The following is a 15,521-nucleotide window of genomic DNA, read 5'->3' as shown; positions in this document are numbered from 1 at the left end:
TGAACCAGTGGTTGGGAAGCAGAGTCTCCGTCTAGTTGAGTTGGTGAGTGAGGGAGTGGTGTCTCTCCTGTTGAGCCAGTGGTTGGGAAGCGGAGTCTCCATCTTGTTGAGTTGGTGGGTGAGAGAGTGGTGTCTCTCCTCCTGTTGAACCAGTGGTTGGGAAGCGGAGTCTCCATCTTGTTGAGTTGGTGGGTGAGGGAGTGGTGTCTCTCCTCCTGTTGAACCAGTGGTTGGGAAGCGGAGTCTCCGTCTAGTTGAGTTGGTGAGTGAGTGAGTGGTGTCTCTCCTCCTGTTGAACCAGTGGTTGGGAAGCGGAGTCTCCATCTTGTTGAGTTGGTGGGTGATGGAGTGGTGTCTCTCCTGTTGAGCCAGTGGTTGGGAAGCGGAGTCTCTCGTTGAGTTGCGGGGTGAGAGAGTGGTGTCTCTCCTCCTGTTAAACCAGTGTTTGGGAAGTGGAGTCTCCGTCTTGTTGAGTTGGTGGGTGAGGGAGTGGTGTGTCTCCTCCTATTGAGCCAGTGGTTGGGAAATGAAGTCCAATCAAATCAAATAAGCGTTATTGGTATGACGTAAGAACATTTCTGTATTTCCAAAGCATGAATTATAGGGGGTGGGGTACAATGATTATACAGTATATGAATAATAGGGGGTAGGGTATAATGCTTACACAGTACATGAATAACACAGGGTAGGGTATAATGATCGCACGGTATATGGGTAACAGTTTCACACTGGGATGTGGGGGTTAGTGGACATCTCTCAGCCTGTGGCAGGTGCTGATATTGTGTGCAGCCAGTTCTGCTGTGGTCTCATCTTCTCCCATGAGGATCGCTATTTTTTGGTTCTCTTCTATATCATTAAAGTTCTTGATAAGAGCTGTGAGTTTCTCCAGGTGGGCACTCCTCACATCAGAGTATTGTGTGCAGCGCAACAGGAAGTGTGTTTCATCTTCTACCTCTCCTAGCTCACATCGCTGGCATATTCTCATCTCCCGGGGCTTCCAGTTCTGTCTGTGTCTGCCTGTGTCTCTCACACACCTCTCCTAGCTCACATCGCTGGCACAGTCTCATCTCCCGGGGCTTCCAGTTCTGTCTGTGTCTGCCTGTGTCTCTCACACACCTCTCCTAGCTCACATCGCTGGCACAGTCTCATCTCCCGGGGCTTCCAGTTCTGTCTGTGTCTGCCTGTTTCTCTCACACACCTCTCCTAGCTCACATCGCTGGCACAGTCTCATCTCCTGGGGCTTCCAGTTCTGTCTGTGTCTGCCTGTTTCTCTCACACACCTCTCCTAGCTCACATCGCTGGCACAGTCTCATCTCCCGGGGCTTCCAGTTCTGTCTGTGTCTGCCTGTTTCTCTCACACACCTCTCCTAGCTCACATCACTGGCACAGTCTCATCTCCCGAGGCTTCCAGTTCTGTCTGTGTCTGCCTGTTTCTCTCACACCTCTCCTAGCTCACATCGCTGGCACAGTCTCATCTCCCGGGTCTTCCAGTTCTGTCTGTGTCTGCCTGTTTCTCTCACACACTTCTCCTAGCTCACATCGCTGGCACAGTCTCATCTCCCGAGGCTTCCAGTTCTGTCTGTGTCTGCCTGTTTCTCTCACACCTCTCCTAGCTCACATCGCTGGCACAGTCTCATCTCCCGGGGCTTCCAGTTCTGTCTGTGTCTGCCTGTGTCTCTCACACACCTCTCCTAGCTCACATCGCTGGCACAGTCTCATCTCCAGGGGCCTCCAGTTCTGTCTGTGTCTGCCTGTTTCTATTTCCAGGCTGTGGTCCCTCATTCTGTACTGGCTAAGGTCTGTCTCAGCTTTGGGTCTTTTACCTTCAGTAGGTAGGGTGCCAGAGTGTATTCTCTGTGGTAGGTCTCCAGCTCTTTGAGCGCTGGATATCATTTTCCCATACAGTCACATTCTGCTTCTTCATTTCGCTGGCGATTGAGTTGATGTGTTTTTTTCTGCAGGTTGTGGATCTGTGTGGGGTTTTGTTCTTGGAGTGAGAGGACAAGTTGTTTGATGGCACAGGGCTTAGTGAGGAGGTCCTGGTTTTTCATTGCTCTGTAGCAGTAAGACTGTGGGTGACTGTTGTTTAGGCCCAGAATGTCAGTACTCTCTTCTGTACCGTGAGCAGTAGAGGAAAGCGGCCCAGCTCAGCCCGGCATGCATTGTTTGATGTACTCCTGGGTACTTGGAGAAGGTGTTTGCAGAATTCCAGATGCAGTATTTCTGTTGGGCTGGTATCCCATTTTGTGGAGTCTGGGTATGTTACAGGGCCCCACACCTCGCTGCCGTACAGAAGGATGGGTGTGATGATGCTGTTAAATATTTTCATCCAGATTCTTATTGGTGGTTTGAGGTTGTACATCTGTTTCCTTATTGCATAGAGTGCTCTGCTGGCCTTCTCCTCCAGTGTATTTATGCCAGGTTGAATTTCCCTGATGAGCTGATTGTTAGACCAAGGTATGTGTAGCTCGCTGTCTGTTCTAGTGCATTGTCATTCAGTGTGAAGTGTGATATGGTTGTATGTGTTTTAGATTTTTTCTGGAATACCATTATTCTGTTTTTTTCTATGTGCACAGAGAGTGCCCAGGTCTGGCTGAATTCTGCTAGTATTGCTAGTTTCTGTTGGAGACAGCAGGAGAAGGTTGTCTGTGTATAGTAGAGACTAAGGCTGAAGCCCCGCTCCCTGAGTCTGCGCGCCCGCACTGCATGCAGGCAGCGCGCTGACAGGCAATTGACCGCTACCTGCGGTCTGTAGGGAGCGGGAGCCGGAGTGGGGGGGGGGGCGTGGTTCGAGCAGAGGGCTCTCCGTGCTGTCCCCCCCTTCCCCGTCGGTCCATCCGTCCCCACATGGGTACTGAGCACTGGGGTGTGTGGGGGGGGGGGGGACAGCAGCGCAGCACTGGGTGAGCCGGTTTTCGCGGGGGGAAGGGGGGTGCGGGGAAGGGTTAATGGACTGGAGCAACGTTTAATACAGGTCTGTGGCAGGGGAAGAGTTAGTGGAGCTTTCCCCCCCCCCCCATATTCCATCCATCTGCTGCTGGCCGCAACCTCCCCAGCACTTGCAGCCTGAAACGGGCACCTGAGCTTCCCCCCTCCCCCTTGCCCCCTCATTGGCTCCCTGCCGCACCACGTGACGCGTCGCCGCTTGGGTTCACGATCCTCGTGTATCCCCTGCTGGCTGACGCATTGCAGTGCGCAGCGAGCCTTGCAGGGAGGGGGGACTGGGGCCGGCTCTGGAGGAACTCATGTCCGGTGAGTGACGCGCACGCGCGCGCCATCGGAAGCAGCGGGACCCCGGCCTTAATCTCTGTTCCAGCCAAGTTGAGCCCAGGTGCTGAGGAGGATTCTAGGGCTGCTGCGAGCTCATTGATGTAGATGTTAAAAAGTGTGGGACTCCGGCTGCAGCCCTGTCTAACTCCACGGCCTTGATGGAAGAAGTCTGTCCTTTTGTTATTTACTTTCACGCAGCATTTGTTTTCAGAGTACATACTTTTGTTGGTCTCGTATGTTCTCCCCCCTATTCCGCTCTCTAGTATTTTCAGCAATAGGCCTGGATGCCAGATGGAGTCGATGGCCTTTTTAAAGTACACAAAGCAAGCAAAGATTTTGCCCATGTTGGTGTTTTGGACGTGCTTATTGATCAGGCTGTGTAGGGTATAGATGTGATCCGTGGTGCGGTGGTTTGGCAGGAAGCCTGTCTGGCTCGTACTCAGTACACTCCGCTCTGTCAGGAAGGTGAGGATTCTGCTGTTCAAGATGCTGTTGAACGGTTTCCCCAGGGTGCTGCTGACACAGATTCCTCTGTAATTGGATGGGTCCATCCTGTCTCCTTTCTTGTGGATAGGGGTTATCAGTCCTTCGTTCTACAGTTCAGGGAAGTAGCCAGTAGTGAGGACCAGGTTGAACATTTTCGGTAGAGCTTCTTGTATAGATGGGTTGCTGTATTTCAGCATCTCATGCAGAATGCCGTCTGATCCGCTGGCTTTCTTGGTTTTTATTAGTATTATTTGTTCTTTTATTTCCTGGATTGGGATTGGTATGTCCAGGGGGTTTTGGTTATCTTTTATAATGTTCTCCAGTGATGTTTGTTTGGTGAGGATATGTTTTTGTTCTTGTGTCAGGTTTTCTTCTGGGATTTCTTGGTAAAGGTTTTTCTAGATGTTGCCATTCTGAATGGCCAGGTGTCTGTTATTCTGCTTTGTATCCAGATGTTTCCAGGTTTGCCAAAAAGTATTTTCATCCAATGCTTCTTCAATGCTTTCTAATTTTTGGGCAATGTGGTTTTGTTTTTTCTTCCTTAGGGTGTGCCTGTAGTGCTTGATGTGTTGGTGGTACCTTATTCGTAGTTCTGTATTGTTTGGGTCTCTGTGTTTTTGGTTTGATATTGTTCGCAGGCTTTTTCTACGGGTGTTGCATTCCTTATCAAACCATTTTTCTTTGATTTTGGCGTTTGTTGTTGGTCTATTAGGGCTGGGTAATTTTCAGGTTTGATTTTCTTGCAATTAGATGGAATATTTTGATGAGGTTTCTTACTGCCAGGTTTACACCGTGTTTGTTCTGTTCGTAATTTGTGTTCTGGAAGCTTTGGAGTAGGTTTCCAACTTCTGAGCTGTTGATTGTTTCTGTGTATGTCGCGAGGCTCTGTTTTGTCCATTTGTAGGTGACTTTCAGGCTATGAACGTTGGAGAGGGTTTTTTGTGGTGTGCTTGGTTGGTCTGGTCTCTTAATAAAGAGCAGGGTTTTATTGTGGTCTGATAGGGGTGATGCTGGTGTAAGTTTCTGAACGTCTCTCTGCGATATCATCCTGAATGGCCCTCCGCCGACTTAAACTTAACATGGCAAAAACAGAGTTCCTCATACTTCCTCCCAAACATGGCCCTACTACCTCCTTCCACATTACTGTTGGAAGTACTAACTTCCAAGCACACTGCCTAGGGGTCACACTTGACACCTCTCTCACTTTCTCCTCTCACATTCAAAACATCTCTAAAACCTGTCGCTTTTTCCTACACAATATTACAAAGATACGCCCTATCCTCTGTTGCTCAACTGCTAAAACTATGACTCAGGCCCTCATTCTTTCCCGCCTCGATTACTGTAACCTCCTGCTGTCCGGCCTTTCTGCCTCTCACCTGTCTCCCCTACAATCTTTCCTAAACGCTGCTGCCAGAATCGCTCTGCTCTTTCCTAAATCTGTCTCAGCGTCTCCCCTCCTGAAATCCCTCTCCTGGCTTCCGATGAAATCCCGCATCTCACACTCAATTCTCCTCCTCACTTTTAAAGCTTTACACTCTTCTGCCCCTCCTTACATCTCAGCCCTAATTTCTCGCTATGCACCATCCCGACTCTTGCATTCTGCTCAAGAATGTCTTCTCTCTACCCCCTTTGTATCTAAAGCCCTCTCCCACCTTAAACCTTTCTCACTGACTGCCCCACACCTCTGGAAAGCCCTTCCCCTCAATATCCGACTAGCACCCTCTCTATCCACCTTTAAGACCCACCTTAAGACACACTTGCTTAAAGAAGCATATGAGTAGCAGCGTGGATAATACTATACACCTCATACATAAACCTTGGCCCCTTGCAGACGCACTTACCAGCATGCCCTCCTACTGTCTCTATACGTTCCCCTACCTACCAATTAGATTGTAAGCTCTTCAGAGCAGGGACTCCTCTTCTGAAATGTTACTTTTATGTCTAAAGCACTTATTCCCATGATCTGTTATTTGTATTATTTGTTATTTATATGATTGTCACGTGTATTACTGCTGTGAAGCACTATGTACATTAATGGTGTTATATAAATAAAGACATACATACTATGAAAGCACTGATGGCTTGTGGGTCTATATCAGTGATTGCGTAGTCCAATACGCTGCTGCCCAGCACAGAGCTGTATGTGTATCTGCCCAGAGTCTCCCCTTGTCGGTCCATTGATAATGTACAGTCCCAGACCATGCCACAGGTTTAGGAGCTCTTTACCATTCTTGTTTGTTGCGCTGTCGTACCTGGTTCTTTGGCGTGTCACAGAGCTATGACAGCAAGTGTCATTTCCAAAGATGTAGTTATTTCCATCTGTAGATATGTAGTCCTGTTCTGGCGTTGAGGTCTCCACATATCAGCACTTTACCCAGGGTCTGAAAGTGGATGGCCTCTGTCTGCAGGGTCTCGAAGATGTCTGGATTGTAGTATGGGGAGTCGGAGGGGGGGATGTATGCTGCACATAGGTATGTGTCATATAGATGGGTGAACATGGAGCCTTTTATTTGTAGCCATAAGTGGGTATCTCCTCTCTTCATTGGGTTTATTTGGCTGTTAAGCTCTTTGTACCATATTATGATTCCTCCTGAATGGCGGCCTCGTTTCACACCTTTCTGTTTTTGGTCTGGGACTAGGAGCTGCCTGTAACCCATAGGTATGAGAGACATCTCCTCCGATTGGATCCATGTTTCATGGAGGATAAAAATGTCTACGTTCATCACATTGTTTATGAAGTCCGGATCTTGTGGTTTAGAACCAAATGCCGACGCATTCAGGCCCTCAATGTTCTAGCTGCTAATTTTAAAAGTTCCCATCTTGGATATAGTATAAATGATATATCTTATATATTCCAGTGAGCTAATAGGCAAGTGTTTTTTTGTTTTTTTTGTTACTAGTCTTTGTTGATACAATAAATGTGGGTACATTCATTCTTACTATTTCTGTACTTCTCTTTCTCTGCATGTAGTGGTGTATGCTTGTTTGTGGTAGTGATGTTGGTAGGATTATGCATTTTTTAACATCAGTGTGGTGCAGATGGTAGTGAGCAGTGCCCGGATTTCCTTTAGTTCGTTGCTAGCCGTTAGTCTGGTTCTGGAGGTTGTTGTTGTGATGCTTTTCTGTGATGCTGGGTGGTTGTCCCAATGCTGCTGTGTATGTGGGTATCTCTGTGTCTCATGAGATCTGTGTAGTCTGGGTCCATGGTGCAGTGTCCTGTCTTGCAGGGGTAGGGTTGCCAGGTGTCCGGTTTTCACCCGGACAGGCCGGTAATTCCGATGCCTGTCCGGTATAAAATTGGAGGTAATACACCTATGTGTCCGGTATTACCATTTTTGCGGAGGCAGTGGCAGCACAAGCGCAGCAAGTGAGAGGGTGGTGGCAAGCACGAGGGCGGGCGGAGGCAGTGAGAGGGCTGCGACGGTAAGCGCGAGGGCAGGCGGAGGCAGTGAGAGGGCTGCAGCGGTAAGCGCGAGGGCGGGCGGAGGCAGTGAGAGCGCTGCGGCGGTAAGCGCGAGGGCGGGCGGAGGCAGTGAGAGGGTGGTGGCGGTAAGCACGAGGGCGGGCGGAGGCAGTGAGAGGGCTGCGACGGTAAGCGCGAGGGCGGGCGGAGGCAGTGAGAGGGCTGCGACGGTAAGCGCGAGGGCGGGCGGAGGCAGTGAGAGGGCTGCGACGGTAACCGCGAGGGCGGGCGGAGGCAGTGAGAGGGCTGCGGCGGTAAGCGCGAGGGCGGGCGGAGGCAGTGAGAGGGCTGCGGCGGTAAGCGCGAGGGCGGGCGGAGGCAGTGAGAGGGTGGTGGCGGTAAGCGCGAGGGCGGGCGGAGGCAGTGAGAGGGCTGCGACGGTAAGCGCGAGGGCGGGCGGAGGCAGTGAGAGGGCTGCGGCGGTAAGCGCGAGGGCGGGCGGAGGCAGTGAGAGGGCTGCGGCGGTAAGCGCGAGGGCGGGCGGAGGCAGTGAGAGGGTGGTGGCGGTAAGCGCGAGGGCGGGCGGAGGCAGTGAGAGGGCTGCGACGGGAAGCGCGAGGGCGGGCGGAGGCAGTGAGAGGGCTGCGACGGGAAGCGCGAGGGCGGGCGGAGGCAGTGAGAGGGCTGCGATGGGAAGCGCGAGGGCGGGCGGAGGCAGTGAGAGGGCTGCGGCGGTAAGCGCGAGGGCGGGCGCAGGCAGTGAGAGGGCTGCGGCGGTAACCGCGAGGGCGGGCGGAGGCAGTGAGAGGGCTGCGGCGGTAAGCGCGAGGGCTGGTGCTGAGAGGGCGCTCGGAGGCAGTGAGAGGGGACATGGCCGGACAGAGCATGTTTCTCTTCGAATTTTCTCAGCTCGTCTCTGATCTGCTTGTTGTCCTGTTGCAGGGTTATAATAGTAGTTTTTTGTTCTTGCATATTTGCCATGGATTCATTTTTTATTTTCCTAATCTCTTCCCTTAGCTGGTCAGTGCTCACCTCTTGAGATTGTTTACTTAACAAGTCTTCTTTGAATAGTGTGAAGTCCCTCTCCAGCTGGGGCAGGCTGTCTGTGATAGTGCTGGTGGGGGGATATGATGTGCTGGGGCTTGGTGTGACATCTTTGCTGGCCGTGTTTCTGATTGGGGCTCGATTTTTGATGTGTATTTCTTTGCTCTCTGTCACACTGTTTTCCTTATTTGAGGGAAGCTCTCTTTCTTCAGTTCTTGCCTGGACTTTAAGTACGTGGAAACTTCTCTCAAATTCCTGCAGACGGCTCTCATGGCCTTGGACAAAGATGGTGCCATTGTGAAAAACATTTACAGTTAATATAATGCTCTGTGACCGTTCCCCATCATGGATTTGTAGTTGTCTTCCATGACAAATTCCTCCCTTTATGGTGTATGTAGCATTTGCACACTGCAGGAGTCTCTCTGTTGTTGAGTTGGTGGGTGAGGGAGTGGTGTCTCTTCTCCTGTTGAGTTGGTGGGTGAGAGAGTGGTGTCTCTTCTCCTGTTGAGCCAGTGAATGGGGAGCAGTGTCTCTTCTTGGGTCAGTGGCTGTGGAGTTGTCTCTCCTTGGTTGGATCAGTGGATGTGGACCTTGCTGTGTTGACCTCCTCTCTCCACCTCCCTCCCCCCCAGTCATTTACATCTGCTGCTACCCGGACATGTTCCGCCAGTTCATGATACAAGTCTGGCGTCAAGGGCTCAGCACTGGGGACTACGTCTTCTTCTACATCGATGTGTACGGTGACAGCCTGCAGGGCTCCAGCTTCCCCGAGCCCCAACGGCCATGGAAGAGGGGGGACGCCGACGATGCCTTCGCAAGGGAGGCATTTAAGGTAACAAACAACAGATGTCTCCTTATAATAGAAAACCTCAGTCTGTGCTTATATACATACGGGAAAGGGAAGCATGCCTTTGAAGTGGATTAGACATGTGTCATTTCATTGGACAAGTGTCCTGGGTACCATATACATTCTGCTCCACAGAAACAAACCGCCTGTCTGTATTTCTGCCCAGTTGCCTATCTCTGTCTGTCCCTATCAGTCTCTCTGCCAGTCTGTCTGTCCCTCTGCCAGTCTGTCAATGTCGGTGGCCCTGGCTGTCTGTGCTTCTCACTGCCAATCTGTCCCTGTCTCTCTCTCTCTGTGCCAGTCTGTCCCTGTCTGTCTCTCTCACTGCCAGTCTGTCCCTGTCTGCCTCTGCCAGTCTGTCCCTATCTGTCTGTCTCTCTACCAGCCAGTCTGTCCCTGTCTGTCTCTCTGCCAGTCTGTCCCTGTCTGTTTCTCTGCCAGTCTGTCTCTCTGCCAGTCTGTCTGTCTCTCTGCCAGTTCATCTGTCTCTCTGCCAGTCTGTCTGTCTCTCTGCCAGTCTGTCTGTCTCTCTGCCAGTCTGTCTGTCTCTCTGCCAGTCTGTCCCTGTCTCTCTGCCAGTCTGTCCCTATCTGTCTCTCTGTCTCTCTGCCAGTCTGTCTCTCTGCCAGTCTTTCCCTGTCTGTGCCCCTGTCTGCCAGTCTTTCCCTGTCCGCCGGTCAGGGTCCCTGGAACACACCCCAGCTCCGTTTTGTATAACTCATCTGTTTTGACAGATCATATAAAGGAGAGGAAACGCATGTACAGATGCAGTGTGTTCCTGTGTGTGAGGGCAGAGTGTGTGCAGCCTCCCGTCCCGCACCCTTCCTGTCCTGCACCGTGCACCCTCTCCGTCCTGCACGCTGCACTCTCCGTTCGGCACCCTCTCCATCCTGCACTGTGCACTCTCCTTCCGGCACCCTCACCGTCCAGCACCGTGCACCCTCCCGTATTGTGCACCCTCCCCGTCCTGCACCCTTCCCTTCCTGCACCGCGCCCCCTCTCTGTCCTGCACGTGCACTCTGCGTCCTGCACCCTCGCCGTACTGTGCACCCTCCCGTACTGTGCTCCCTCCCGTCCAGCACCCTCCCCGTCCTGCACCATGCAACCTGCCGTCCTGCACCCTCTCCGTCCTGCCCCCTCTCCATCCTGCACCCTGCACCTTCTCCATCCTGCACCCTCTTCGTCCTGCACTGTGCACCCTCCCTGTACCGTGCACCCTCCGTCCTGCACCCTCTCCTTCCTGCACCCTCTCCATCCTGCACCATGCAACCTCCCATCCTGCACCCTCTCCATCCTGCACTGTGCACCCTCCCCATACCGTGCACCCACCCGTCCTGCACCCTCTCCGTCCTGCACCGTGCACCCTCTCCATCCTGCACCGTGTACCCTCTCCGTCCTGCACCGTGCACCCTCTCCATCCTGCACCGTGCACCCTCCCCGTCCTGCACCATGCACCCTCCCCGTCCTGCACCGTGCACTCACCCCGTCCTGCACCGTGCACTCTCCCCGTCCTGCACCGTGCACCCTCCCCGTCCTGCACCGTGCACCCTTCATCCTGCACCCTGTCCGTCCTGCACTGTGCACCCTCCCCGCACCGTGCACCCTCCCCGCACCGTGCACCCTCCCCGCACCATGCACCCTCCCCGCACCGTGCACCCTCCCCGCACCGTGCACCCTCCCCGCACCGTGCACCCTTCCCGTACCGTGCACCCGCCCCGTACCCTGCACCCTCCCCGTACCGTGCACCCTCCTTGTACCGTGCACCCTCATTGTACCGTGCACCCTCCTTGTACCATGCACCCTCCCTGTACCGTGCACCCGCCCCGTACCGTGCACCCTCCCGTCCTGCACCCTCTCCGTCCTGCACAGTGCACCCTCCCGTCCTGCACCCTCTCCGTACCGTGCACCCTCCCCGTACCATGCACCCTCCTTGTACCGTGCACCCTCCTTGTACCGTGCACCCTCCTTGTACCGTGCACCCTCCCCGTACTGTGCACCCTCCCCGTACCGTGCACCCTCCCGTCCTGCACCCTCTCCGTCCTGCACCCTGCACCCTGCACCCTCCCCGTACCGTGCACCCTCCCGTCCTGCACCCTCCCCGCCCTGCACCATGCAATCTCCCCGTACCGTGCACCCTCCCGTCCTGCACCCTCCCCGTCCTGCACCATCCCCATCCCGCAAAAAAAAAACCCAACCAGGGCAGAGAGAAAGATACTCACTACTCACTTACTGTGACTACGAGGAGAGAGAAAGGGGGTGAGGGAGAGGGGGGGAGAGAGAGGGTAGAGGGGGAGATAGAGAGTGGGAACAGAGAGGGGAGGAGGGAAAGGGGAGAGATGGGAGAGAGAGGGATGGGGCATAGGGGGAGAGAGAGATAGGAGAGGGGGGAGAGATAGGAGAGGGGGGAGAGAGAGGGGGGAGGGTGAGAGAGAGATAGAGGGGATAGAGTGACAGAGGGGATATAGAGAGAGAAGGGGGAAAGAGCGGGAGTGAGAGCTAGGGGAGAGGGGTGGGAGAGATATTGGGGAAAGACGGAGGGGAAAGGGGAGAGAAAGGGGAAAAAGAAAATGGGGAGAGAGCTGGGGGAGAGGGGAGGGGAGAGGGGTGGGAGAGATATTGGGGAAAGACGGAGGGGAAAGGGGAGAGAAAGGGGAAAAAGAAAATGGGGAGAGAGAGCTGGGGGAGAGGGGAGGGAAGAGTGAGGGGCGAGAGAGCAGAGAGGGAAAGAGAGAGAGAGGGGAGAGAGAGTTGAGGGGGAAAGAGAGGGGAAGTGGGGGGAGAGAGGGGACAGGGAGGAGATAGAGGGATGGGGTGGGGGGAGGTGGAAAAGGTGAGAAAGAGATGAATACAAAAAGTGAGAGGGAGAGGGTGAGAGGGTGAGAAGCAGGGAGGGCGCTAGAAGAAAGGTGAGGGAGAAGAGAGAGGAAATAAGTAATCCTGGAACACACGGAGCATTCTCCCCAATCCTTAAACTGAGTCTTTTGGCGACATTGTGCAAAAAGGCACTTCATCAGATACACACCCTCACACACTCTGCTGGAACTGGATGTCACCCTCTGTGTTTGTCACCGTGACGGCCGAAGTGACGCCCCTCCCGGCTCATCACTGTCACCGCGCTCCACTGCCATCCCTGGCTCATGGTCTCCCCCCCCCCCCCCCGCAGTAGGAGGGGGGTTATCATGTTGTGCCTGAGGGGGGGGGGGGGGGGGCGCGTTATAGATGACCAGTGTCCCCTCCGCAGCTATTTAGGACCTTACATCGGCCCCTGTGGGTTACAGACCCCGCAACACGTTCGCAAGAGGGCTCAGAAATGCACGGCTATATAAATCAGTACTGAGTATGGCTGCAGAGTTGCACGCTTGATGTGGCTGCTAATGGAGGTTCTCTCGTGGCCAGGCAGTGATGATTATCACGTACAGGGAGCCGGACAACGTGGAATATAAAGACTTCCTGCTGGATCTGAAGCGTTACGCTGCTGAGCGCTTCAACTACACTACAAGTAACAGCCTGGTGAGTGGGGACCTAGGGTGAGTGGGGACCTAGGGTGAGTGGGGACCTAGGGTGAGAGGGCTCTGCTATTCCAGCGCTGACCCATCCCACGCACAGTTATTACTCCAAATGTGTCCTGCAGCGCGGTACCGCGGGGGAACAGAGATATAAATGTGTCCTGCAGCGCGGTACCGCGGGGGAACAGAGTGATATGAATGTGTCCTGCAGCGAGAGTGATATGAATGTGTCCTGCAGCGCGGTACCGCGGGGGAACAGAGTGATATAAATGTGTCCTGCAGCGCGGTACTGCGGGGGAATAGAGATATAAATGACATAAGCAGAATGACAAACTAAACAAGGACAGACGCGCAGACGGATAAAGGAGGCACTAAGGCGCTGATCCTGAGAGCTTACACTCTACAGGGAATAAGGGGCAAAGTTGAAACAAAAGGTAAAGTGGGACTGAGTATGCCTCAGGGTGGAGTTAGGTCCAGTCGCAACGCTGATCCCGCTAAAGTTTGGGAGTGTGGATGTTAGGGGGTGTATCCCAGTATTAACACCCCCCCACAGACACACACTCACATACATATGTGTATACGTGTGTATGTGTGTTCCCGTGTGCAGTGTGCGCTCTCCTGCCCGCGGCTGTGCGTACGTGTGTTCCCGTGTGCAGTGTGCGCTCTCCTGCCCGCGGCTGTGTGTACGTGTGTTCCCGTGTGCAGTGTGCGCTCTCCTGCCCGCGGCTGTGTGTACGTGTGTTCCCGTGTGCAGTGTGCGCACTCCTGCCCGCGGCTGTGCGTATGTGTGTTCCCGTGTGCAGTGTGCGCTCTCCTGCCCGCGGCTGTGCGTACGTGTGTTCCTGTGTGCAGTGTGCGCTCTCCTGCCCGCGGCTGTGTGTACGTGTGTTCCCGTGTGCAGTGTGCGCTCTCCTGCCCGTGGCTGTGTGTACGTGTGTTCCCGTGTGCAGTGTGCGCTCTCCTGCCCGCGGCTGTGTGTACGTGTGTTCCCGTGTGCAGTGTGCGCTCTCCTGCCCGCGGCTGTGTGTACGTGTGTTCCCGTGTGCAGTGTGCGCTCTCCTGCCCGCGGCTGTGTGTATGTGTGTTCCCGTGTGCAGTGTGCGCTCCTGCCCGCGGCTGTGTGTACGTGTGTTCCCGTGTGCAGTGTGCGCTCTCCTGCCCGCGGCTGTGTGTACGTGTGTTCCCGTGTGCAGTGTGCGCTCTCCTGCCCGCGGCTGTGTGTACGTGTGTTCCCGTGTGCAGTGTGCGCTCTCCTGCCCGCGGCTGTGTGTACGTGTGTTCCCGTGTGCAGTGTGCGCTCTCCTGCCCGCGGCTGTGTGTACGTGTGTTCCCGTGTGCAGTGTGCGCTCTCCTGCCCGCGGCTGTGTGTACGTGTGTTCCCGTGTGCAGTGTGCGCTCTCCTGCCCGCCGCTGCGCGTACGTGTGTTCCCGTGTGCAGTGTGCGCTCTCCTGCCCGCGGCTGTGTGTACGTGTGTTCCCGTGTGCAGTGTGCGCTCTCCTGCTCGCGGCTGTGTGTACGTGTGTTCCCGTGTGCAGTGTGCGCACTCCTGCCCGCGGCTGTGTGTATGTGTGTTCCCGTGTGCAGTGTGCGCTCTCCTGCCTGCGGCTGTGTGTACGTGTGTTCCTGTGTGCAGTGTGCGCTCTCCTGCCCGCGGCTGTGTGTACGTGTGTTCCCGTGTGCAGTGTGCGCTCTCCTGCCCGCGGCTGTGTGTACGTGTGTTCCCGTGTGCAGTGTGCGCTCTCCTGCCCGTGGCTGTGTGTATGTGTGTTCCTGTGTGCAGTGTGCGCTCTCCTGCCCGCGGCTGTGTGTTCGTGTGTTCCCGTGTGCAGTGTGCGCACTCCTGCCCGCGGCTGTGCGTAGGTGTGTTCCCGTGTGCAGTGTGCGCTCTCCTGCCCGCGGCTGTGTCTTCGTGTGTTCCCGTGTGCAGTGTGCGCTCTCCTGCCCGCGGCTGTGTGTATGTGTGTTCCCGTGTGCAGTGTGCGCTCTCCTGCCCGCGGCTGTGCGTACGTGTGTTCCCGTGTGCAGTGTGCGTTCTCCTGCCCGCGGCTGTGTGTATGTGTGTTCCCGTGTGCAGTGTGCGCTCTCCTGCCCGCGGCTGTGTGTACGTGTGTTCCCGTGTGCAGTGTGTGCACTCCTGCCCGCGGCTGTGTGTACGTGTGTTCCCATGTGCAGTGTGCGTTCTCCTGCCCGCGGCTGTGTGTACGTGTGTTCCCGTGTGCAGTGTGCGTTCTCCTGCCCGCGGCTGTGTGTACGTGTGTTCCCGTGTGCAGTGTGCGCTCTCCTGCCCGCGGCTGTGTGTACGTGTGTTCCCGTGTGCAGTGTGCGCTCTCCTGCCCGCGGCTGTGTGTACGTGTGTTCCCGTGTGCAGTGTGCGCTCTCCTGCCCGCGGCTGTGCGTACGTGTGTCCCTGTGTGCAGTGTGCGCTCTCCTGCCCGCGGCTGTGTGTACGTGTGTTCCCGTGTGCAGTGTGCGCTCTCCTGCCCACGGCTGTGTGTACGTGTGTTCCCGTGTGCAGTGTGCGCTCTCCTGCCCGCCGCTGTGTGTACGTGTGTTCCCGTGTGCAGTGTGCGCTCTCCTGCCCGCGGCTGTGCACGTGTGTTCCCGTGTGCAGTGTGCGCTCTCCTGCCCGCGGCTGTGTGTATGTGTGTTCCCGTGTGCAGTGTGTGCACTCCTGCCCGCCGCTGTGTGTACGTGTGTTCCCGTGTGCAGTGTGCGCTCTCCTGCCTGCGGCTGTGTGTACGTGTGTTCCCGTGTGCAGTGTGTGCACTCCTGCCCGCCGCTGTGTGTACGTGTGTTCCCGTGTGCAGTGTGCGCACTCCTGCCCGCGGCTGTGTGTACGTGTGTTCCCGTGTGCAGTGTGTGCACTCCTGCCCGCCGCTGTGTGTACGTGTGTTCCCGTGTGCAGTGTGCACTCTCCTGCCCGCTGTGTGTACGTGTGTTCCCGTGTGCAGTGTGCGCACTCCT

The 15,521-nt window shown here is 55.2% G+C and overlaps 1 protein-coding gene across 1 annotated transcript in view; it reads left to right on the top strand.

Moving 5' to 3' along the window:
- LOC142477007 (atrial natriuretic peptide receptor 1-like) overlaps positions 1-15,521 on the top strand; it is a 55,721-nt gene that overhangs the window by 12,797 nt on the left and 27,403 nt on the right. The window contains exons 2-3 of the mRNA XM_075582064.1: positions 8,836-9,035; positions 12,447-12,560. Coding sequence (XP_075438179.1) covers positions 8,862-9,035; positions 12,447-12,560 — 288 coding nt within the window. The 5' untranslated portion in view covers positions 8,836-8,861. The remainder of the gene's footprint in view (positions 1-8,835; positions 9,036-12,446; positions 12,561-15,521) is intronic.

Source organism: Ascaphus truei, unplaced genomic scaffold, assembly GCF_040206685.1.
Source record: "Ascaphus truei isolate aAscTru1 unplaced genomic scaffold, aAscTru1.hap1 HAP1_SCAFFOLD_1856, whole genome shotgun sequence".
NCBI lineage: Eukaryota > Metazoa > Chordata > Amphibia > Anura > Ascaphidae > Ascaphus > Ascaphus truei.
The sequence above is the reverse complement of the archived record's forward strand: the minus strand, read 5'-3'. Positions and strand labels throughout refer to the sequence as shown.